Source organism: Aethalodelphis obliquidens, unplaced genomic scaffold (assembly GCF_003676395.1).
Source record: "Aethalodelphis obliquidens isolate GAN/ISIS:26980383/991018 unplaced genomic scaffold, ASM367639v1 scaffold12, whole genome shotgun sequence".
Lineage (NCBI taxonomy): Eukaryota > Metazoa > Chordata > Mammalia > Artiodactyla > Delphinidae > Aethalodelphis > Aethalodelphis obliquidens.
Genome location: NW_020837956.1, coordinates 37,328,502 through 37,354,347, shown reverse-complemented (window position 1 = coordinate 37,354,347; position 25,846 = coordinate 37,328,502). Strand labels below are relative to the sequence as shown.

The following is a 25,846-nucleotide window of genomic DNA, read 5'->3' as shown; positions in this document are numbered from 1 at the left end:
TGGGAGCACCTGAAACGCATCGCTATCCTCCTTCCTCTTCTAACCAAGTGAGAAAGGCTCTCCCTCCACCCATTCCCCCATTCCCATCCCTTCTGTCTCTCCCCTACACTCCACTCTCCCTGGGAACAGAGATACAAGCAAAGCCCAGGAGATGCTCGGTTCTGAGAATCAGGGCTGCTACAATGGTTGTTCACAAAATTCTCACGGGGCAGCCCTGAGATGGCGCACAGGGATTTTGAAGGAGGCAGAGACCGTGACCCAGAAGCAAGAGCTCTAGGAGGCTACTTGGAAGGGCTTGCTGTCATGCAGAAGTCAGGTTATCATTCACTCATTCATTCAGTAGACACCTAGTGGGAGCATACAACCTCCAAGGTGGCGTACTACATTCAGAAAACCAAACCGGTAAGACATGACTGCCGTCACTGAATTTGTGGTGTATGAAGGCAAAAGACATTACTCCCCTAAGCATCTCACTGTAACTGAGGCCATCCTTCCTTGGGTCAAAAATGTGCATCTTCATACTTCACCTAGCGGGTACCAATTCCATCTCAGGATTCCTAAGAACAGCATATATACTCCCTTTAAGCATCTGAAGACAGCTTCACGTCCCCCTTCAACACCTAGATTTCCTTCCTTCGAGGGCACTGCAGGTTTTCAACATTCCTTTTAACCCTTCATTCTTATAACTAAACTCAAGAAAACGTGGATGCATCTGAACACCTATAAATTTGCCTAAGTGAGAAAATATACAAAACTCTTGAACCAACTCTCAGAAAGCACGCTACTTTAAGACTGATCCGCCTTCTTGCACCTCCCTTTACAAATTTTTTAATCTTTTTAATAGCTTTATTGAAGTAAAATTTACGTGCCATCAACTCACCTAATTTAAGTGTACAATTCAATGAATTTTAGTGAATTTATACAGGCAGTTTTACAACCAAAAGCCTGCTGGAATTTTGACAGGCACTGCATTGACTCTATGGATCAACTGTGAGAGAACTGCCGTCTTAACAATACTGAGTCTGCCCATCCATGAATGTGGTGTCTCTCTCCATGCTTTAGGTCTTCTTTCATTTCTGTCAGCAAAGATTTTTATTTTCAGTTTAGTGGTCTTGCATTTCTTTCAATAAATTTATTCCTAAGCATATTATCCTTTTCGATGCTCCTGTGAATGAACTTTTAACAAATTTCACTTTTGGACTATTTCAATATGTAGAAATAAAAAGAATGTTTGTGTATCGCTCTTATATACTGTGATTTTACTATTCCCTTTATAATTTTTTGAATAAGATATTTTTCATTATCGTGCTAAGTGTTAAACATCAAGTCCTGAGTCCTGCATTATTTCACTTCCCTTTCAAGCAAGAGCTATGCCAAGAAGGCGAACATTTCAACCAGCTTTTTAGAAACCATCTGCTTCAGAACAATAATCCAAAGTGAATCATTAATAAAGTCCATTATTCCATTTTTTGTGCTATAGCAAGTTTAAAATTACCACTTGGCAAACCTTATTTCATAGTTTTTTTTTTTTTTTTTGCGGTACGCGGGCCTCTCACTGTCGTGGCCTCTCCCGCTGCGGAGCACAGGCTCCGGACGCGCAGGCTCAGCGGCCATGGCTCACGGGCCCAGCCGCTCCGCGGCATGTGGGATCTTCCCGGACCGGGGCACGAACCCGTGTCCCCTGCATCGGCAGGCGGACTCCCAACCACTGCGCCACCAGGGAAGCCCCTATTTCATAGTTTTGAAACTAGCAGAAGAGTGTGTGTCCGCCTGCCTCTCTTTTTTCAAATCCCTGTGGCAGGAGTGTGCTTAGTATATGGTCCACCCGCTTTTTTGGTAAAGGAAGTCTGATGGAAGCACAGGTCAAGTTCGTTGTTCACATACTGGCTTTGTGCACAACGACAGAACTGAGAAGAGCCGTGACAGAGGCTGTGTGTCCTGCAGAGTCTAAAATACTTGCTATCTGGTCCTTTACAGACAGTTTGCCAACCCTTGCTCTCAGAAACGCTGGTCAAATCTGTGAAAGTTAAATCCTCCCCAGACTAATTAAGGAGAATCAATATCCTAAGATATAGGACCTTCTACCCCTAAATACTCTTTTTCTTCTTGCCTCTAACACTTAAGGTTTTCAATTTTTTTTCCTCAAAAACTTCAAAGCTTATATGAAAATAAGCTTTGAATTCTAGAATAAATTAAATTTTACTGGTAAATTAAAAAGCACTGAATTCTAGAATAAATTAAATTTTAATGGTAAGTTACCTAATTATGGATCAGAATAAAACAGCATACATATAAGTGTGAAATAAAGGGAGCTACAAAAATAAAGTTTATATTAAAATATTTTAATTTACAAATGGATTTGTTACAGAGAGTGCAAAAACTACACTATGAACAGCTTACAAAGTATATAAAACAAAGAGATCCAAGAATTTTTAAACTGTTAAATACTCAGGGAGTCCAAATCCTTCACTTGAAAAGATTTAAACCCTTGTTGTTCAAAGAAACATATTACACATACCATGTAAAACTAGACTGAAAGAAATAAACAGAACTGTATTATATGTAAACAATAACTTTAGACAACAAAGTAATGCTACAAGCCCCATCCAGTATATTTGAATGAAATTCTGAAGTCTGGACCCATTAAACATTTTAAATTAATGTAAAGGCCTAAGTGAAAAGGGGGGAAAAAGCATGTACGGATAACAAGAAAAAAAACAAAAAGGAAAAAGTAAAGTCAAACAGAAAAACACATAGGTATAAACTGAAATTCAAGGGAGCTAAAAGAGATTAAAATACACACTTTCTAACTTAATTACTCACCTACTCCTTATTGCCAACACTAGCAACTAACATGGCAAACCCATTTATAATAGCCTGCTCCGTGGATGGTGTCAGATTCTAAACACGGGCAACATATATGCAAGTAGCACTTTCCTCCTGATCACTTACTGTAAAAGAGCAACAAAATCAACTGTATCCAACTGTGTGTCTCTAAGGCTGCACCTTCCAACAGAATTTTCTATGACCACAGAAATCTTCTCTGTCTGCACTGCCCAGTACAGTAGCCACCAGCCACCTGTGGCTATCGAGCACGTGCCATGTGGCCAGTGTGGCTGGACAACTGAGCTTTAGATGTCAATTAATTTCAATCTACAGGCTACATGTGGCTAAGGGCGCCATACTGGACAGGGTCTGAAGCCTTAAAAGTTAACTTCACAGACTGCCGTTGCCTTTCAGAAAAAGAAACAATTTCCTTTGACCAATATGAATCTACTAGCCTTTCGATTTAAAAGACTTTTGTTTACGCAGGGATACACAAGTTACCTGTTTTCAGTAATCTAATCAGATTTTCCTTCTTTTTCCAGATTCAAAACATACAGCTCCTTTGTTCAGATATTAAAGACAGTATCGCTTTGAACCTGTCATCTGTATGAGATTTTATAAATAGGGTCATGATGGTATAAAAATTGCTTTTTTTTGATATACCATCAAAATATTTTTTTGATACACCATCAAAATATTTTACTCCTCTTATAAAAATTAAAATCAAAACACCAAGAACCTGGAGTACTGCAGTACAGAAGGGAGGGGGAAATCAACACAGGTGGCACCAGTGGAAACTGAGGGAAGACACTGGGTCAAAACAGAGTGGGTGACCCATGAGTCAAACACGGAAGATGCAAAATAGCATGAGATTTGGAAAAAAGCTCATCGATTAGTTACAAGTCCATCATTCCTTGTACAGAACTCTAGGAGCCACATGTACGTCAGAATTCAGAGACAGTGCACCACCGATATCACGGAACATCCCCAGCGGGATTGGCCAGCAAGATCTGCGGGGACCCGGCCCCTGGTGTTCAACCAAGTAAGCGCTGCACACGTCTACTTTCCAGTGAACATCTCTGGCCCAGACCTCCACACCACCTCCCCAGCATCGATGAACTGCCTCACGGACACCCTAAAGTCAACAGGCACTTATTCAGCAAATACCCAGAGTGTTTACTACATATGAAGCACTGTTTTAGGTGACTATATACCTGTTTGAAACGCTTATCCCCTAGACATGCCCCCCACCTCCAGGGTTCTCTACACTCAGAAAACAGTGCTTCCATCTACCTGACCGTTCACACCAGGAACCTGGAGTCCTCCTGATATCCTTTTTCCCATCAATCACTAAATCCTTCCGAATGTACCTTCTAAATCTCCCTCCAATGTGTCAGACTCACTCCAACGCTCCACTGCTGCCACTCCTAGACTAAGCCAGTAGTCCTTACCTGGAGGTGGTTATGCCCCCCGAGGGACCTGTGAAAATATCTAGAAGCATCCATGGTTGTCACAACTTGGGGAGGAGGTACTACTGGCATCTAGTGGGCGGGGGCCAGGGAAGCCGCTAAACATCCTACAGTGCACAGGCCAGTCCCACGCACCCAAGAATGGTCCAGCCCAAACTGTCAATAGCGCTGAGATTGAGAGACCCTGCTCTAAGTAAGCAGAAGAGTGCTGCACACCAAGGGTTTTATTTTTGTATTTATGACAGTTCTTGAAAAAGTGAGCACAATTTACAATAATTTTTAACAATTATTATTAAAAATAATAATTTTAATGTAATAAAATTCTACTTGACCCAATTCCGTTATGTTGGAATACGTATTATATGTGAATAAAGTGAACACTTACTTGTGCATGTTCTCCACTCCTATTATGATCATGATACAGTAGGAAATTCCACTTTGTACAAGAAAATGTAAGGCATACCTGTGAAAAGTAAGAACACTGTTAGAAGAGCCCACGCACAAACATCAAACTGAAATAATTCAGGCTAAAAAGTGCTTATATATAACACACGACACTGCCAGATAAAAAAGAGGGAGCAAACCTCCAAAGCCTAAAATTCTGTGGATACCCCAGAGAGGGAGTCCCATCCCACAAGCCCCACAAGAGCTGGAAAAATAAGACAAAACCCCATAAAGCCACACTTGGGGTCCTAGCATTCCACGTTTACCAGCTACCTGACAGCTCTATGGGGTCCTGAGGCTCAAGGTTTACAGCTTTTTCTGTAACTCAGGAACAGGGATGAAAAGGAGTAAGAAACCTGGATTTCAGAATAGTCCCGACAGATCATCAGCTTTTGGCTTACCCAAACTAACTCCGCCAATACAGCTCTGTATCTGCAGTTATCTTTTCAAGTATTACTTACAAAATAGCAAAAAATACTAAACATTAGAATTCACTTAAAAGCAGGTACACCCTAATTTATTTATTCTGAAAACATGATGGTTCAAGTCAAATAAGCTTCCTTACACAAATGCAGTCAGTCCTTAATGTGCAGTAATCTATCTACAAAACGTTCTCACTGAGATGACACAGTTTCTTCTAACGTTCTAACGTAGAAATCTACAATTAAATGAGAGAACTAACTTATCCATTCATGTCACAAAATTCAGGCAAAACATGACTCAGTTCTCTGGTTTTAAAATCCACCCAAATTATCCCTGAGATTATGCATACATATGCGCACACACACACAAACACAAAATTTCCATTTTCTTTCCCCTTTGATGGCATGAATAATGTATGAAAAATTTTTCAAATCATTGTATACAATTAAAAGTATCAATAAGTATCTTAAGCTATGATTAAAATTACTTTCTAACCTAATCATCATAGAATAACAGGCACCTCCAATGTGGAAAAGCTACTTAATTTTTTTTCATTTTCCATAGAAATATTACAAATAAGAAGTAGGCTCCAAGGCAGGCCCATAGAAAAAACTTATTTTACTCATTGTACAAAGAATGTCTGTCAGTCTGTCTACTTGTCTCTTCCTCTGCCTAACACACACACACACACACACACACACACACACACACACACACACACACACACACGGGAACAATGTTGGCCTGGAATGCTACTATATAACCAAAGGACCAGGAGGCAGCAGAAAAACATATTTGTGTATAAACTGAAACAGAAAGAAGCTAAGAAAACATGATTAAAACGCACACTTTTCAAATTAATTACCAGCTCCTATTCATTGCCAGCACTAACGGAGTTCATGTGAAAATGCTGAAGTGGCCTGCTGGACACCTGCAAGGGCTTTATTAATTAGAATAGAACTCATCAACGATAAATGTCTTAAATGAAAAAAGATTCTGAAGACTCTTGGGGAAGTATCTTTCCTTTCCTACTGAATAAATTTCCTTGGAACATGAGGGATATATGACAACTTAGAAGCTAAAAGTTCTATGTTTCAAATAGCGAAGTGGTTCCCTCTATCACTTTGAGATGCCCACTCCCCGGGCATCGCCATTCAGATGACAAGCTTGGCGATCTTCTGGAGTGCAATAGGACACTCTGCCAGTTGTACAAGCCTTTGTTCCTGGGATAATATAAGTCTATCTGTACAGAGTGGACCCGCATTGCCCTCTATTTCACTGGCCTCCACAACGAGCATCAAGTTGCCTGTACACTCAACCATAGCTCTGGTGACTTTCCTCGTAATTTCCCATCCACAGCTACTCTACTTGCCCTTATTAGAAAAATGAGCATAATAAGTGCACAGTACCTAACTAGCAGTTTTCAGGATTAAAAGATAACACATGAAAAGTGTTGACTGGGTTATGTGGCACACAGTACGCTTTCAAATATTATTAGGGAGGTAAAAATGCAAGCAAGAAGGTGTCTTAGAAGTTTATTATAATCCAGCCCTCATCATTTTAGAGTTGAGGAAACAAAGTCCTAACATATACCCAGTTAGTACCCTAAGTGACATTGAGACTCAAGTTGTTTCCTCCTGGGCAACTGATCCACTGGTTGATTCTTCACAGGGTGAGCTGGAGTGGAACCCCATGGACTATGTATCACAATCTTTCAAACAAAACAATCCTTTATCCCCAAACTTCAGTTTGTTTTTAGATATCACATTTTACATATGTTGAATTTCAAATCACACAAAAGGCAGGTAAAAAATTTATTTTTAGCAAAAAAGGAGTTTTAAAAAGGTTGAGAAACACCTCTTCGATTGTTCCACTGATCTTTACGAATGTCCATTTTCCGAAAGGCACAGTACTGGCCACTGGGAATAAAGAGTCAGGGGATACAGTCTCTGTCCTCAGAGACCTTCCAGTCTAGAGAGAAAGACATACTTTACTACTGTATGATAAACTGAGGAAGAGATTGGATAAACATAAACATTTCTAATCTGGACCACCGACTGGACAATGGTACCAACAGACCACAGTCACAATAACGGTCTTGACCCTGAGTAACCCTCCCTGCTCACGAGGAGCTGGCTACTGTGCTGAGCCCCCTTCTGAAGTATTACATCTTTTAGTCATCACAACCATCACTGGTTCCATTTCACAGATGAGAAAAGTGATGCTAAAGAGGCTGAATAACATGTTTAGTCCCACGGCTGCCGCCGAGGCACCCAGAGTGGAACCCAGGTCTGCCTGGATTCAGAGTCTAAGCTCCAGTCTGTTACTCTACACTGCTGTCATATAGCTAAATAAGAAAATAAAAGTATAAAGTAATTCTCAGTTCATAGAAACTTACAAATGATGGTTCAAAAAAAAAAAGCTGAGGCCAAATACAAGTAGGTAAAATAGCCAATTATATCTAGACAACTCACTAGCACGTCTTCCAAAAGAGAAGTCACCATCAACAGGAAACAGGACTACCTTTGAGCCTAAAAAACAAAGTGCCAAAATGCAAATCAGAAGGATACGCTACCTCCCTGCTCATTCCGATCAGCAGAGTTACCTTTTACCCGGCACAGAGGCACAAACAAACTCTCTTCCAAACGAAAGGAATATAAAAATTTTCTCCTCCAAGAAAAGAATAGAGAACTCTATTTAAAAAAAAAAAAAAAAAAAAATCCGGGGCTTCCCTGGTAGCGCAGTGGTTGAGAGTCCGCCTGCCGATGCAGGGGACACGGGTTCGTGTCCCGGTCCGGGAGGATCCCACATGCCACGGAGTGGCTGGGCCCGTGGGCCATGGCTGCTGAGCCTGCGTGTCTGGAGCCTGTGCTCTGCGACGGGAGAGGCCACAGCAGTGACAGGCCCGTGTACCGCAAAAAAAAAAAAAAAATCCTGGCTATCACATATAATTTGAAATACTTAGGACCACCTGACATTACGGTGGGCTCCTCGGGACACTGTGATAAAGCATGTGAGAAGCCTTCACAGCAAGAAAGCACCCCGTCGGTAAAGACCTCCCCTCTGGCAGTGCTCCGAGTCACACGGCCCCAGGAAACACAGCTCACATCTCAGTCTTCTACTCTGTGTCCACAGACTGCAACGTGAAGGCTGTCCCGGAGTTGGCCACTCTGGACGGCAAGCCTTCCCCGACCCCTCCTCAAAATATGCTGCCGAAATACATACTGAACACCAAGTATGTACGGGTGAAATGTGTAGACTGGGATCTGCTTGAAAATACTCCAGAAAAATAAGTTGGGGAAAGAATAAAAGAAGAACGGTAGAATTTTAATAATCGTTGAAGCTGGACAATGGATATAGGAGGGCTCATTATATTATTTTCTGTACTTTTGTATTCGAAAGCTCCATAACACAAAGCTAAACACACACACACACACACACACACACACACACACACACACACACACACTACCCCCATGACAGGATTTACAAGAAGTTTAAATAGAATCACCTGAGAAACCTAAGAAAACTTTGATGACATAAATTTGATGTTATGAAAGAAGTGGAGAAACCATGCCTAGATCTGATGTAAGAGATCCCACTGAGACCCCAAGGATTCCGCACACACCCACCACTGGCAGGGCCTGTCAGAGGGCAACATGGCAGAGACTGAATAAATTATCTCGGATTTTTCGTGAGTTTCTAGGACACATGTGCAATTGCCAGAGGCAAAAACTAGATTCAGAAATACCAGTACATTTCAACCCTCCCAAGAATCAAAAGAAACCTCCTAGGACAAATGCAGAGGCACTGTCAAAGTCCAACAGCCTGCACCCCACGACAGAAGCTGCTAAACCTCAAGTGACCGCATTTCCATCCTCTCAGGGAATTTCCGTGTCCAGCAACGGTCTGCTCAACAGCAGACCTAGAAAGCCTTCTCTGGGACTGTGTAAGCATAGCAAATGAGCAAGCGGCATAAGCTCTCACTTAAGAGGGAAAATTCGGGAGAAGTCATAGAGCAGAGGGTCCTCCCACTGAGCGTCTCTGCTGTTTCTGGAGACACCGTGCGCTTCTCCTGATTCCCTCTGTCACATACAACCACCGTCACCTGGGACGAACAGGAAGTGACAGTGTTTCTGTACTGCTTCACAGCCCTGACGATTAAGAAGGGAGCTAAGTGAAGGAAACACACATACACACAGCATCTGAAGGGCCATAAATAACAGCTTTCCATGCTAAATAATTCTTCCCCGCCAAAACCAACCAAACAAGAAACCTCTTTTGGCTAATGGCAGAATCTAAAAAATGGTAATAGAGTTCTATCAATGGGCTTTACCAGACTCTTAAAAGCCACTTGCACAGAAAGAAAAAAGTTATTTTAAATGGTTCATTTGTCTTGGCATAAAAGACCTGCAAAACAGGTGAAAGAGCTACTCATGGCAGAATAAAATGTCTTTATATCCTTTTTCTTCATCTGTCCTTTTTCATAAGTTATAAATAATAATAAATTGCCCTCTGAACCCCAACTGAAGAGACAGAGCCCACTCTCCACTCTTTTTTTTGTATTAAAAATAAAAATATGAAACTTTTTAGTAACTATAAGAACAAAACTCTACATAATGTATCCTTCTACACACTCGATTCACAAAGACGTCCAAAGTCTTCATTAAATAGGATCAAAATAATTACTTACCATCCAAAGCAAAAAAGTGCAAGATACAGGCCCAAAAGGGTGGCAACGACGTGTCTTATAAAAGAGCTAGTTTTGCTTGAATGTAGGTAAGTTCGAAACCAAACGGCCGCTAGCAAGGCAAAGACTTGGCACACGACAAAGTTGACCTGTAAAGAAAAATTAAAATTTCATATTAGCAACACAGACTTGAATTTTTCACTCGATGTTACATTTAAATTCTCAGGACAAAAACACCAAGGTTACAGAAAATTAAGATCTCCCAGTTTACTAAAGAAACAAAACAAAAATCGGGGCGTCTTCCCAGAGATGACAGCCTCAAGTTCAAAGTGAAGGGCTGACGCACACCTGGGTGCTACACTCGGCAGGGACGCTGGCGCCCAGCGTGGGGAGAGGCCTGGGGGGTGGGGGGGCCCTGGAAGACACAGGGATGCAGACACAGAAATGGAAAGCACGGGGTACCCTATGGTTTGAGAGAAAGAGAAACTTATTTTAATGACTTGGGCGACCCTGTAACTGGTGGAAAAGAAGAGCTCTGAGTTTCTCCAAAACTCCTCTGGGTCGGGACCTGGTGAAGGTCCCCGAGAGTCTGCAGAATGCACCCTCTTCCATCTGGAGTTCCGTACCATCCCTGGCGAGGGAGTCAAGGGGACGCTGCTGGTCTGAAACCACCACTGAAAGGAACCAAACGTCTCAGCTCTGGGGGCCTCAAGCATTGGTCCAGGAGGCAAGTACGTGAATAAGAGAAAGCCATGAGGGATAGCGTTCACCCCCAAGCCCCCCAAGGCAAGTTCTTAAATGTCCTCATAACTCACCAGGAACGACATCGTTCTCAATTTTCAGGAATGCATACAAGCTGGTAATAGTGCAGCCGCTCTTTTCTCTCCCTTAACATTACTTTTGCCTTTGCAAAATGATAAAATAAAAAACTACAAATAAGACTCTCCTGTGGTATTTAAAGACTCAAGAAAAACCTGCATTTCTATCTCTTATGAAGTAGATTCTCACAGAACGTTAAGGTACACATGCCTTAGAATCTACAAATACAAGAAAAATACGTTTGACATTCGGAACTTGTAAGAAACACATTTAACAACAACAAGATCACTGTTGCAGGGACCTAAATTAGGAACAAATCACACCATCTACATGTCGATGCTGCCACAGATCCACAGAGATATCTCTGCCTAAAGACACAGACAACTATGTGCTTTTTCTTGCATTACAAGGAGAAGAACAGTTGAACATTGTTGTACATTGTCTGAGAGACCATTGTTCTTCGAAACAGCTAGACTTAATACAAGCAAAATGTCATTCCAACAGGTTCTAAGCACTTTTTCTCTCCTAAAGGGTTCCAACAGTATTTTTTTAATTAAGCAAAAAGTAGATATACCAGAAAAATGAATATTGACATTAATAACTACTCACATCTACAAAACTTCTTACAGTTTAAAAACTTTCAAATATCTCATAACTAAACAAAAAGGTACGGAGCATCTACTCTGGGCAAAGCATGGGAAATCAAAAGACGCATAAGCCCTGCGCTAGCCCTGGATGGCTTTAGAATCTAATGAAAAAAGCAGGGAGACGCAAGAGGGAAGAGATATGGGAGCATATGTATATGTATAACTGATTCACTTTGTTATAAAGCAGAAACTAACACACCACTGTAAAGCAATTATACTCCAATAAAGATGTTAAAATAAATAGATAAATAAAAATAGAAGCAAACACACGCACCAGGAACTTCAACTCAGTTATTAAAGACTATACAGAAAGTGCTTTGAGGACACCCCAAAGGAAACAGCATGAAGGGCTGACTGTCACAAAGTTGGGGACATAAGACCTAATGACAGCTGATCTCCACTAACATCCAAGGAGTCGCTCCCTCCCTCTCCCTCCTCCTCTCTCTCTCTTTTCCTATTTGTCTAACATAAAACAAAGTGTGAACTAATACAGAAGCATTCTAGAACCACTGACATACAGAATTTTGTATCTTTGTAAACATCCATTTCAACGTTGTCGTCTTACAGAAAATGAGACCAGACCCCACTCCAGGCACTGAATCCAAATCTTTGGGGGCAGGCGCAGAAGTCGATAATTCAAAAAGGACAACACAGGTCCCAATAATCCTCCAGGTATGAGAACCACGGTGTCGCAAAATTAGAGAAAGGGCATTTTCAGCAAAAACAAAACAAAAACAAAAAACCCCAATGTGAAGGAAGCACTGCGGCTTGAAAATGCAAGGCAGCAGGGTGTAGTGGGGACAGCGGGAGATGACGTCAGGATGGGGGTGGGTTCAGAGAGAGGGGGGCTCTGCATGTCCTGCGGAGCCCATAAGTGATGAAAAAACACCGACAAGGACTTCCCTGGTAGTGCAGTGGTTAAGAATCCGCCTGCCAAATTCAGGGGACATGGGTTCCAGCCCTGGTCCAGGAAGATCCTACATGCCGCAGAGCAGCTAAGCCCGTGCGCCGCAATTACTGAGCCTGCGCTCTAGAGCCCGCGAGCCACAACTACTGAGCCCATGTGCCACAACTACTGAAGCCCGTGCGCCTAGAGCCCGTGCTCCGCAACAAGAGAAGCCACCACAGTGAGAAGCCCGAGCACCGCAACAAGAGTAGCCCCAGCTCGCTGCAACTAGAGAAAGCCCGCGTCCAGCAAATAAGACCCAATGCAGCCAAAAATAAAATTAATTAATTAATTAATTTAAAAAACAAAAAACACCGACAACATGTGACCCAAGCTCTGCTTTCGCAAAAGAAGGACGAGAACAAGGAGTGTGTAGCAACAGGGTGTGGGGCCGCTGCTGTCCCAGCCTCCTTGAGAAAGGAGGGCCTCAAGTGGCAAGGAGACAGAGAGGAAGGAGCCAGCTCGAAGGACACTCAGGCCACAGAGCCATTGGGACTGGCCACTGGACCAGGGCCTGAAGGAAGAGGAAAGGCCGTGAGTCATCAGTGGATGATGACATGAACCAATGCGGGGAGGCGTGGGTCCTAGGGGAGAAAGACTCCCCCCCACCTCGAGCACGCTCAGTTTGAGAGTGTGCAGGGGGCAAGCATGCTCGCTCAGACGACATCTGCGAGGCGGGTCTGGAGCCAGCAGAGCAGATGCGAGTCTGGGAGTGATGGACACGGCGGAAGGAGAGCTGTGGACAGACAAGGGGGCCCAGGGCAGAACCCCACAGCAGGCAAGTCACAGCCGGGCCAAGTCACAGCAGCAAGAACGGGCACACTGTGTGTGGGCGGGGCCAGAGGAGGCTCAAGAGGCCACGGTCACGGTCAGGTCACAGGGCACAAGATCCAAGACAAGCCACCTACCTTGGCAACTGCACCTTTATCAGTGAGCTTGGCGAGAGCATGTCCAGAGCAGAAAGCCACATTTCACAGATGAGGAAGCCGAGTCCCAGTGTTTAGGTAACCCGTCCAAATTAATACTGCCTACGAATAATTCACACGTTACCCACTAGCGGCCAGGACAGCTGCGCAGGAGACGCAAGATGCATGACGCGGGACCCTGCCCTGAAAGCACGCAGAGCTAGGGTACAACTGAAGTGCCAGGGGAGAGCCCCGGGAGCAGGTGCAGTTTAGACCCTGGCCTGGGGGAGCACCCAGAGGCACAGCGGGAATCCGGGCCTTGTGACTGGGCTGCAAAGGAGAAGAAGGGTTCGGCCAGTCAGACAAAGGTGGCAACTCGAGGAGGAGGGGGCAGCAATTCATATCAAGAAAAAAAACCCTGTAGGATATGCAGGTGGGGAAATGCAGACTGTTACTTTACATAGGAAACACCAGAATGGGCACACACCCAGATGTACAAATAGCTGTTGTGAAAGGTCTTAAAGGTAAAACGTTCCCATATCTTAGTCATTCTTTCATGGGCGGGGTAGGGCTGGGGAGGCAAATGCATACTGCAGATGGAAATAGAGCAAGAGAGAACTAACAGACCTACGAGGCGTGGACATCCATCACATCACGGGCTGGCCCTTTCCACGACTTCCCGCCTTTAATCCTTGAAGCAAGGTGCTACTTCCCGGGGTTTACGCGGCCAGCTCAAGGTCACTTACAACACAAGTGAGTACCCCAGGCTCTAACCCAGATCTGAGTCTAGGCTGTTCAACGGCTGCCTCTCTACTTCTAGAGGAGGTCTGAAGGTCCAACCTGATTGCTACAGACAAGACCATATAGAGAATTCGCGATCCGCAAAGTGTGTCCCTCCTAGCTAACAAAAGGCCGCCGAAAGGCTACTTCCCACACCTAATACGCACAATAAAAGGGAAGCCGCGTTGAGCTTGCGTACATTTGTTTTGGTTTGTTACAGGTCAACCCTTCGTACAAGCTTTCTTCCAAATGGAAAGAAATACAGACCCAAAAGGCTTTATGTTCTTTTCTTCAACACCATTTTGTTGAAAATACACCTATACAAGTGACCTGATGTACCCTCAGAGCACTGCCCCCAGAAATGTGGGAGCGGGGGTGGGAGGGGAGGCAGGGCGCAGGAAGCGGAAAGAAACAAGGGTATAAAATCTAGCTAATTTAAGATTTTTTTAATTAAAAATTTAACTTTTGTGAAAAGTTGCACAGAGAAGTACCTGTGAAAGCACCTGTTGTAGACAAACCAGAGGATGCCCTCTGAGGAGCACGTTCCACAGGAGGTGGTGAGAGAAGAGTTTTCTTCGACACCAAATGACGTGGTTCAACCTCACAATTAAGTCAGCGTCCAGGCGTGCAGGGTGAAAGCCTGCTGCTCAGGAATTTATGCCACTCCAAAGAAACAGCAACGAGATTCACTTATTTTTAAGGATATTCAAAGAAATTATTAATAATACCCCCAAACAAATTTGCAAAAGCATTTAGGGAGGGAAGCGTCCACGACAGTGACATCGGAGGCTTGTCAGCTCACCTCCTTCCACGGACATACCAAACCAACAGCTACACCTCTTATGAAAAACTGTATAAACTGCCACACATGCCATGTGACAGTTCATTACCGCCACATCAGAGCCAAGCATTCTATAATAAGCCAACAACTGGCTTATAATAAGTTGAGAGTGAAAAAACTTAAATTTCAAGGCAGCTCAAGACGAACAAATACCATATGATATCACTTATATGTGGAATCTAAAATATGACAAGTGAACTTATCTACGAAACAGACGTGTGGTTGCCAAGGGGGCGAGGGGAGTTTGGGATTAGCAGATGCAAACTGTTATATATAGGATCGATAAACAACAATGTCCTACTGTACAGCACAGGAACTATATTCAATACCTCGTGTTAAACCACAATGGAAAAGAATATGAAAAAGAATGTGTATATATATATATATATATGTATAACTGAATCACTTTGCTGTACAGCAGAAATTAACACAACATTGTAAATCAACTATACTTCAATAAAATTTTAAAAAGATGAAGTGCAATACTCAACAAATTAACAGAAGTACCCCCAAATCAGCTGCTGCCTCCATATCTCTATCAATGGAACATAGATTACATCTAATGTTACTTTTCTATCAGTATAAATGGCTTCTGGGTAGCACACTTACATTCTTAGCCAGTGGCTGCTAAGGTAAACAGGCAGTCTCTGGGAGACCCTGCATGGGCGGAGCTGGGGGAATGAGGCACACAGCCCGTGGCCAAGGATCCTAGGGGTTCTCAAGGCCCCACAGATACAACCTTTAGCATCGTCAGCACTGTGCTTGCATCCACCAGTGTAAGTCCAGCTGTGTAATAACCACCTGCATAGCTGATTAGAAATAGAGTTTTGAATACTAGCCCCAGAATTCTTATTCCCCTGGTCTGAAACAGAACCTTGAATTCTTTTTTTTAATTCCGCAGGCAAAACTCGTGTGCTTTATGTTTGAGAAATGTGTCCTCATCAACCAACCTCAAAGTCAAGTAGATACAAGGGGGCCCAAAGGCAAGGCAAAGAACCACTCGTATCTTCAGGAAATAATATAAATTAAATCCATATAAGATACCATTATGTATCGACCAGACTGACAAACTTTTTAAGTCTGACAATACCAAGTAGACCATGGTGTGGAGCAATGGGATCTCACACACGCTAACACAACCACCTGGGGAAACAGCTCAGCACCTTCTTACAGGACTAAAGATATTTACACCCTAGGACTCAGCCACTCCACTACTTAGAGGTATAACATGGGGATCAGGAGACATGTTCAAGAATGTTCAAAACTGTGCTGTTCATAATAGCCATATGCTAGAAAACACCCAGTGCCCATTAACAGTAAAACGGCTAAATATATGGTGGTGTATTCATACAACAGGCAACACACAGAACAATGAAAATGAAAAATTACAGCTTCTTACAGCATATGGACTAAACTCAACACACAACGCTGTATGAAAGAAGCCATACGTCTCTTGAATTTAACTCAGAGGAACACATACAACATAAAAACATATGTTTATAAAAAGTTCCCCCAAACAAGCAATAAACCATACTGTTTGGGGATGCCCACATGAGTGGTAAAACTATAAAGAGCATGAAATGAATATCGCTGAAGTCAGCAAAGTGATAATCTATGGAGGAAGGGAAGAGGTCACAGTGAGAGGCATACAGTGGGCTTTTGTGTGCAGGCGATCATCTGTTTCTTGCCCAGGGTGGTTACAGAGATATTGGCTTTTTAATTTTTTGTTAAACTTTATGTAATAGCTGTGGTAACATTAGGTGTCTGTAATAAACAGACACACAAAAAAGTACGCAATGGCTCCAACAAAACTGAGGTTCAGGTAACAGTCTAGAGCAGATATTCCTGGGCAGTGGGCAGCCGTCCTGCGCAGATGATTTCGGGGTCCTGGCTCCGTTTTGTGATGCCATCACCCAGAACCTCATCATGGCTGCATCCGGCCTTCGGAAGGGAAACGTGAGAGGATGGAAAAGGCACACTTGTTTCTGAAGAGCCCTCGCCTGAAAATGGGACGCGGATCATTGTCTCTCATACTCACACACAGAGCTAGTCACAGAGCCCGCCCCCCTACAAGGCTGACCAGGAAACGTGCCAGGACAGGAAAAAAACTGACTTCTGGGGAAGAGCTAGCAGTCTCTACCACACCATTCTCTGGAAGGAAACCCCAGTAACTGGTAACAGTGGCTGCCCTTCAGGGTACAGGACAGAGGTAAAGGGAGACTTATTTGTCATCGTACAGCCCTGTCCAGCTTTTTATTTTGCACCATGGACATGTATTATCTACCCCCAAATAAATGTTTTAAAAGTAATTCATGCTGGGACTTCCCTGGTGGTGCAGTGGTTGGGAATCCGTCTGCCAAAGCAGAGGACACGGGTTCGATCCCTGCTCTGGAAAGATCCCACATGCCGCAGAGCAACTAAGCCCATGTGCCACAACTACTAAGCCTACGCTCTAGAGCCCGCGGGCCCCAACTACTGAGCCCACGTGCCACAGCTACTGAAGCCCGCACGCTTAGAGCCCGTGCTCCGCAACAAGAGAAGCCACCGCAATGAGAAGCCCACGCACTGCAATGAAAAGTAGCCCCCGCTCGCCGCAGCTAGAGAAAGCCCGCGTGCAGCAACGAAGACCCAATGCAGCCAAAAATAAATAAATAAAATTGATTCTTTAAATAAATAAAGTAATTCATGCTTCTTTTCAAATTTCCAAACCAAAAATTGAGCACCAGGATTTAAGATTGTAATTATCTCATCTCCCTACACTGAGTCTGCATTGCTAGCTTCATCCTCCTAAATTTAACACAACGGCAGCCAGGTCCTACAGCATATAAGCATTTTCAAACACGATTAGGCCACTGCCACAGAAAAACAACTCTTTCAAGCATAGGGTAAATTAAACTCCACTCCTACTAGAAGCAACATTGGTAAATTAAACTCATTTAGTTCAACAACCACAACCTCCCCATAAATAGTAAAAGTGAATCCCAACCAAAACTTTGGGAAACAAGTCTTTATAAACTGCCATGAAAATCTACAGATTCGCCAGAAGAATAACATTCTGCACAAAACTCAAATTGGACACATGAACAGAATTCTTCACTGCATCCTCGTCTATCTTACCATTCTACCCAATTGGCTTGTTTCCTCCAAGGACCCGTATCTTAGTTAACGGGATCACCCCGCTCCTCGAATAGAAACTATGGAACCTGTACTCATACTTTGGGGCTTCCAGAACACTTTTTAAATCAGTTCTGTACAGCACTTGTCACTTACTGGACTATTAGTCTGACTTCCCCTCTAGGCTGTGAACTTCTCAGGGCTTGGGAACAAATTTTATTCATCTATGAATCCCTACCCATCCCAGACTGCAGTGCCTGGCTCCATCTGTGCTTTTAATTTACTGAAAGAGTGGAGGAAAAAAATATGCTTCAAGAGTTTGCCTAAATAGTATAGAGTATTATGAATATACCAGCTCATACCTTATCTTCTTCCTTAGAGACTTAAGGCCTTAATAATAATTGCTCCAATTAGAAACTCCATAACAAGAAATAAAAAATAAATATGTAAGCATAAGTATGCATTCTACTCAACATTCTGTAAACGCTATTTAGGTAGAAGAAAGCACAGACATGGCAGATTCTGCACTCATAAAACTCAGAGGTGGGCAAGAAGACACACAAATGAGCTATAACAACGGTGGCTGCCAGGCAGGTTGGGAGGCAGAGGGCACGCCTCTTGGGGCTCCATCCTGCCTCCTGAATTACATGGCAACTGCCTACCCGAATCCCACATAAACAAAGCACACTGGGTTTAGCCCGCAAAGCCCCGTGTCCACCAGGACAGGGCCGGCCCTTAGATACAACTTTCCCTCCTCTTCCTTCCCAGACAACAGCACAGAGAGCTGCAAAGTGAGAGCCCAGACATCCCCTAACCTCCTACTCTGTGCTAAATTTGACGACGTTAAAAAGAGCCAGACTCCCGGCTCTGACAGAGCCTGAAGTGTATTCTCAGATCATCCACAGAAACCAAAAAGTAGTAAGCTTTCTCAAAGGCACCGAAACAGAAGCAGAAAGCAAGTGATTCAATCAGGACACCAGAGATTAAAAGGACACACCTCTTACCTACGAGGTTAATGAGAGTTTATTTAATTTCAGTCTTGCCATCTATACAAGATTCCTATGAACTAAGAAGGAATTTATTTCTAACTGCTTGGAAAATTAAAAGGTGCTAGATTAATTGCATCCACAACTGCTAAATTATGAAACTCAAGTAAAGGCAATCTACGGAAATAAGCTGAACCCAGATAAAATAAACTCACCATACACACATCCCAAAATATCACACAGAGCACAGACACAAAACAAGGGCTGATCTGCTTCGCATCAACACCACTTGTCAAACGTACTCCGACAAATGACTGAGGAGCTCATTCCTAAAAAGGATAAAGGAGAAATAAATATAAGAACAAGGAACCATCTCCCCTTTTATTAGGAGCATTTGTGGTGAAAGAGAGAGACTCAATATTTATCTCTTAGGTGGTTACAAATAATATTAGCAAATCAGAAGACTTACTAAAGGGAAAAAGGAAGAGGAGTCTAAATTCACAATGATGCAATAAACAAATGCTAGTACATCCACAGAGAGGATATTACTTAGCAAGAAAAAGGAATGAACTTTTGTGACACTCACAACATAGATGAATCTCAAAATAATTAAACTGAGTAAAAGAATTCAGAAAAATGAAGAGTGCAATTCTATTTGTACAAATTTCTAGAAAATGCAAACTAATCCATAATGACAAAAAGCAGATCCGCGGTTGCCTGGGGATGCAGGGCAGGGAGAAGCAAGAGACAGGTATTACTAGGGGACACAGGGAGACTCTGGGGTGATGGAGACGTGCGTTATCTTTATTGCAGTGGTGGCTTTACGGATGGATGCATTTGTCAAAACATTCAATTGTACACTCTAAAAAGGCACATTTTATTGTACGTCAATTATACCTCAATAAAGCTGTTTAAATGTTTTAATAAAAATAAATCCACATTGACCATCATTTGGGTTTAATTGCAAACCTTAACAATGTGATTGAGATTACCTTTGCTTTTGGAAAGATATTTCATTTCAGTTATATATCCTGCTTTGTGGACAAGTAATTGACAAGCAATTTTGGAAGGAATACAGATGTGGAATACTTAAACGCCTGTATTTCCTTCCCATTCGTCACTTTCACGGTTTAAAAAGCTAAAAGAATTTTAGTGAAAATTCCCATCACTTCAAGTTTCTCACAGACAGCTTCTGTGACTCAATAAATGTCTGATTTTCAGAAAGAAGGAAAGACCATGCGGTCCGACTTCCTCAACTTAAAGGAGGAAACTGAAGATTCCATCCTCTCCCAGGAATTCATGTCTACACTGCTGACACCTAACTTTGTAATTTTAATCTTGATCTCTCCACGGAGCTTCAGACTCGCCACCTCCTTGAACAATGATAAGTATACTAAACTCGCTGCAGTCAAAAGGGTACTTAGTCATCCAGGCAACTTCTCCCCCAAATCTACCTATCTCAGCCAGTGCACCAGCACAAATTCAGTGGCTCAACCCAACACCCAGCAAGCACACACTCTTAACACCTTCCACGTCAAATCCGTCCCTAAGTCCTTTTAGCTCTGTCTCCATATTGCATGTGCCATGCATGCCCTGTCTCCATCTCCACTGCTGCCGTCTCTTCTTGCCTGGACGCCCAAGCCCACAGGGGCTCCCTATGTCCCCTCTTGCCTCTCCAAGTTGGGCACCACACTACAGTCATGTGACCATGTCAGTCCTCCTCTTTAAAAAAACACTCCATCCAGCAGACTGCCCATCATGGTCACCATAACATCTTAACTCCTTACTCTGCCCTCAAAGAGCCAGGCCCCCTTTCTAGCCTCATCTACCACTATTTCTCTCACTGGCTACCTTTCAACGCGGGATCTTCCCTAACACACCACACGCACCTCCGCCTCAAGGCCCAAGCCTCCCCAGGCCCCCATACCTGGAATGCACAAAATGCAGACACTTCACCCTTCACATCAGAACTTAAACATCATGTCTTCAAAAGGTCCATGTATCTTGCAAGCTAAAGCAGCATCCCAATCATTTTTTAACATCTACTATATCTCATTTTACTGACTTTACAGTACTCATCACTATCTCAAAGTATCTTGTAAATCTGTTTACTTATTTATTATATTTCTAATACCCATTCGTTCATTCATTTCTGCTATGACTATTAGTAGCTTTAGTCCAAATAAGAATAGTGACTTAACTTGAAAGCATTCATATCCAGGGGCCTAGGTGCTACTGGGTAAAAAGCACCCACCCTATTAAAAAAAAAAAAAAGTCAATTTTCGCTATCCTATTAATTACACAGGCTTCAAATGATGCAAAAGACTCACTTTTCTCCTGGGCTACCTCATTATCATCAGATTTCAGTTCAATACAATATCAACTTACAAATATGTTGACTTGATTTTGAAATTACATTGCCTCCCATCAAAAACAGTACACTTTCAATAACAATCATGTCAACATAAAAAGTATTAACTTTTAATGATTACCTTGGGGTCTGAACACCTTGCCTTTGGAATATTTAGGCATTAAGCATTTAAACAACACATTATCTGAATGAGCCAATGTAAGCATGTTTAATTCCTTTTTTTTTTTCTAGAACTTTTAAAGGTTTCAGACACTGCTACCCAGAAAATCACAATTGATCATTATGCCTGTTAATGTCATGTAGCTTGAATTATCCTATAGTAAATCATTAAGATAATCACTAGAATGTACATTTCATGAGAACAGGGATTTTCGTCTATTCCGTTTACTGTATTCCTCAGCATCTGTTTCTGACATATGACCAGCACGTGACACATGTGTGTTAAACTCTTGCAAACTCATATTTTGTTTTACCTTATTCTGATCGCCATATTATTCCAAATTTATGTGTCATCTCTTCTTCCTATTGCTTGATGTTATTTGAACACTAAGCAGGAGCTAAAAAGTAATTCTTGGATCTAAATCGCAGTAAGAATTTGACCTCCAAACTCTGCAGTGTCATGTGGTAAGTCAATCACAAGAGATCCACCTGGGTCCTGCCACATAGGCTGTCCTGGAAGGCCAGACTCCACCAGTCTGATACACTCACTGCCCCAGCAAACTGCTAACAAGTTTCTGCCCTCGGGCTAGGAGAGAAGCCACAGCTGGCAGACCATCTGTACAACACAGATTATCAAATATTTACACCAACTCCTAGGTGAATATTAAGCAGCACCACAGAGCTGATAAAGTCACATAATTAATTCATCAAAGGCAGCGATTTCGACTTATAGGAGGGGAGTCTCTTGAGATGTGTCACAAGTACGTATTACTAATGAAAGTTAAAGTAGTCAAGTTTGTGAACGACTGACTTTAATAAAGTTTCCCCTCAAAGGAAAAGGCAATCGAGATGCAACTAGTTTGCTGGGAGCTACACGTATCAAAGAGCACAGAAACGGGACCATGGTGAACGGCACCAAGCGCATCACAGCAGGCCGAGGGCTGCAGGTCTAAAGTAAGCAGCTCATAACTACCTAATAAACCATAGACACAAATCCCTGCTCTGGCCCTGACCAGGTAGTCTCTGGCATTCATTACCTCTTTATGCAATAGTTTCTTAATATGAAAATAAGAATACCCTCTATCTACACTTCTACATTATGAAATATACCAAAAACCCCCAAACAAACATGATACATACTTCTGATCCTTGACCTGACGTGGTCTGCCTAGCTGGTCAGCTGGTTCAGACCCCAGGAGGGGAGCTCCACTTACAGGAAGTATCTAGAATAGTCACACTCGTAGAAACAGAGAGTAAAATAGTGGTTACCAGGGGCTGGAGGAGAGGGGAAACAGAGAGTTGTTTAATGGGTATACAGTTCCCATTCCACGAGATGAAAAAGTTCTGGAGATCTGTCACACAATGATGTGAATATACTTAACGCTACCGAATCATACAGTTAAAAGTGGTTAAGATGGTAACTTCTATATATTTATATATGTTATCACAATGTTTTAATTTTTAAAATTACTTTTTAAAATAAATAAATAATCGAGAATGTCTTCATTGAAAGACACCGTAAGGAAAATGGAAAATCAAGCTACAAACTGGGAAAAGATATTTTACAACACATATAATGGAGAAAGAATTCAAATCCAAAACAGAGAGAACCTGTAAAAATCAAGATGAGAAAGACCAACTACCCAATTTAAAAACAGGCAAAAGACAGGACTAAGCATTTCACAGAAGAGGAAATACAAATGGCCAGGAGCTACATGAAAACACACTAACCTCACTCGTTCAGGAAAAATGAAAATGGAAATCACAAAAGATCTTTTCATACCCACAAGACTGGCCAAAATTTCTTAACCTGGTAACAACAGGAGCCAGGTGCTGGTGTGGATGAGGAAGAAAAGAACTTTTAATACACAGTCGGTGGGACTGTATTCTGATATAACCACTCTGGAAAACATTTTGCCATTGTTTAGTAAAGTTAAAGATACAATCTCCATGACCATAAGGCCACCAGTAGGGAGACAAAACTTAGAGAAACTCTTGCACATGTGACAAGGACACATGAACAAGAACGTCCAGTGCAGCATTGTTTATATGGTAAGAAACCGGAAACCATGCAAACGTCCTTGGACAGGAGAACACAAGTGAGAGTATATTCACACCAGTCCAGAGTGAAAATGTACGAAGCACAGCAACAGCCACCAATGTAAATAAACATAACCTGATGGAAAAAGCAAGACTCAGAAGAAAACACACAGTATGAATCATTTACATAAAGGTCAAAATCAAAACTGAGCAAAACTAAACGGGATGCTGTTACAGATACACACGTTTGTGGTTAACACTATGAAGAACAGCAAGGAAATGATAAACCCCAAACTCTGGAAGTCACTCCTGTCCTGGATGAACCCTAAGAGGGGCACCCAGGGAGGTTGGAAGGGTTCTCCTGAAGCTGGAAGCATGAGGGAGGGTTTCACCATCCTCTGAGAGCACGTGGTGCTGGTACACAATCTCCTGCAAATCTGATTTTTATAAAAACTCCCCAGAAAAGGGAAGACGTACTGGTACAAAAGGGATCTAAAAACAAGTAAAGAGCTTTGGGGGAGAAAAGGAAAAAAGAAAGCACTATAAATTCCCCCAAATTCTTCACTTACTCCATTTTCTAAGTGATAATGGACCACCTTCTATGTATATAGCAACTTAACACTTAAGCCATCAGTACCGCTGGTCAAATGTTACGTAATTTGATGTGTAACTGTCAAAGACCTTTAGAAAGTCCTATTATGGCGCCAAATAATATAAATCCCTCAGTCTCCTCTCTTCATCATCACCAGGAGAGGAACCAAGACAGGAAAGCCGGTCGCCCGCACTGGTCACAGGAGAGGGAACGCAAGCAGGAGGGATCCAGAAGGGGCCACAGGGCTGGCGTTCTGCCTGAGAGAAGACAAAAGACACAGCCGTGGCCGCGTCAAAATCCAGCTTGCGGGAGGCCTCCCACTCCTGCCTGGCTTCCCTCTAAGGAGGAGGAGATGTAATGCCCTGCACACTGGCTGTCTCCCAGACCCCCAAAATATATGCACACAGTTCCTCGGGGAAAAAACTAAGACATCCGAATCAAATTCTGGATTTCCCACTGCTCAACTGGCCATAAAAGCTGGGACACAGGGCTACTGATGCTGACCCAAATCATCATTTCTTCTTTTTGTTCATGACGCGCTCAGAAAGGACATTTGTTTGATTTTAATTTTTCTCATCATTCTGATCAAACTACCACAGGCTCTTTATTCTACCAAACCAAAGTCTTAGTCTGAAAGCACAACAGAATTATTGAATTGCGTCCTGAGCCCTGCCCTCCATCCTGAACTCCAGACTCACAGTCAATGGTCTACTCAGCATTCCTTCTTCAAGTCTAACAGGCTCCCTAAGCTTAACACGGCCAAAGGAGACTCTCTATCGTTCCCTTCCCACGCTCCAAAAGCCACATCGCCCCCAGAGCCCCCATCGTTGACCTGCTGCTTAGGCCAACCACGCGTCGCCCCAGACTCCTCTCCCTCACATACATCCCTCACCAGTAAGTCACGGCAGCCCCTTCCCCCAGGAGCCCCCGAGCAAAGCCGCTGCTCACACGCCACATTCTGCTCCGCCTGGCTCTCCTCTAGCGCTCCACGCACTAACAAGCCGAAAGGAAACCAGATGAGCTCGTTCCTCTGTTCAGCTCGGCAGATGGCCTGCCCCCACGTGCGGGCTGCCCAGATGCCCTCTTCCGGAGGACACTGTGGAGAGGCAGCGTAGAAAAGAGCAGCATCCATGGAGAGCCCCGACGAGCGTCATCTCAGCCAGGTGACAAGGCTGACATCAACAGCGCTAGGTCAGGTTGAAAGACGTGCCCTGGTTATGACGTGACGGAAGTGACACTGCACCTCTGTGCTCTGCTTCCCAGACATCCACCAGCCAGACTCGTCGTGAGGAAAACTTTGGACAAACCCCACCTGAGGAGCTTTCTACAAAATCCCTGATGATTCTCAAAGTTATCAGGTCACCTAAAACAAGGGAAGTCTAAGAAACTGTCAGTCCGGAGGAACCCAAGAAACATTGACAACTAAATGTAAATGGGAATATCCTACACAGGGTCCTGGGTCACAGGAAGGACCTTGCTATGGACTGAATATTTGTATCCCCCCAATCCATACACTGAAGCCCTAACCCCCAATGTGATGGAATTTGGAGATGGAACCTTTGAGATGTAATCAGGTCATAAGGGCAGGGCCCTCAGGATGGGATTAGTGCCCTTATAAGAACAGACACCAGAGAGGGAGCTCCTGCCCTTCTCCCTCCCCAGACACACACACACACCAAAAAAAGTCCACATGAACACACAGCAAAAAGGCAGCCATCTGCAAGCCAGGGAGAGAGGCCTCACCAGAAGCTGACCACACTGGCACCCTGATAAGAACAATTATGATAAAAGACC

General features: G+C 43.1%; 1 protein-coding gene across 1 annotated transcript in view; it reads right to left on the bottom strand.

The window, feature by feature from the left end:
• MBOAT2 (membrane bound glycerophospholipid O-acyltransferase 2) overlaps positions 1-25,846 on the bottom strand; it is a 116,667-nt gene that overhangs the window by 67,334 nt on the left and 23,487 nt on the right. The window contains exons 2-3 of the mRNA XM_027113854.1: positions 9,856-10,001; positions 4,681-4,758 (exon numbers count right to left, since the gene is read on the bottom strand). Of these exons, the coding sequence (XP_026969655.1) occupies positions 4,681-4,758; positions 9,856-10,001 (224 nt within the window). The remainder of the gene's footprint in view (positions 1-4,680; positions 4,759-9,855; positions 10,002-25,846) is intronic.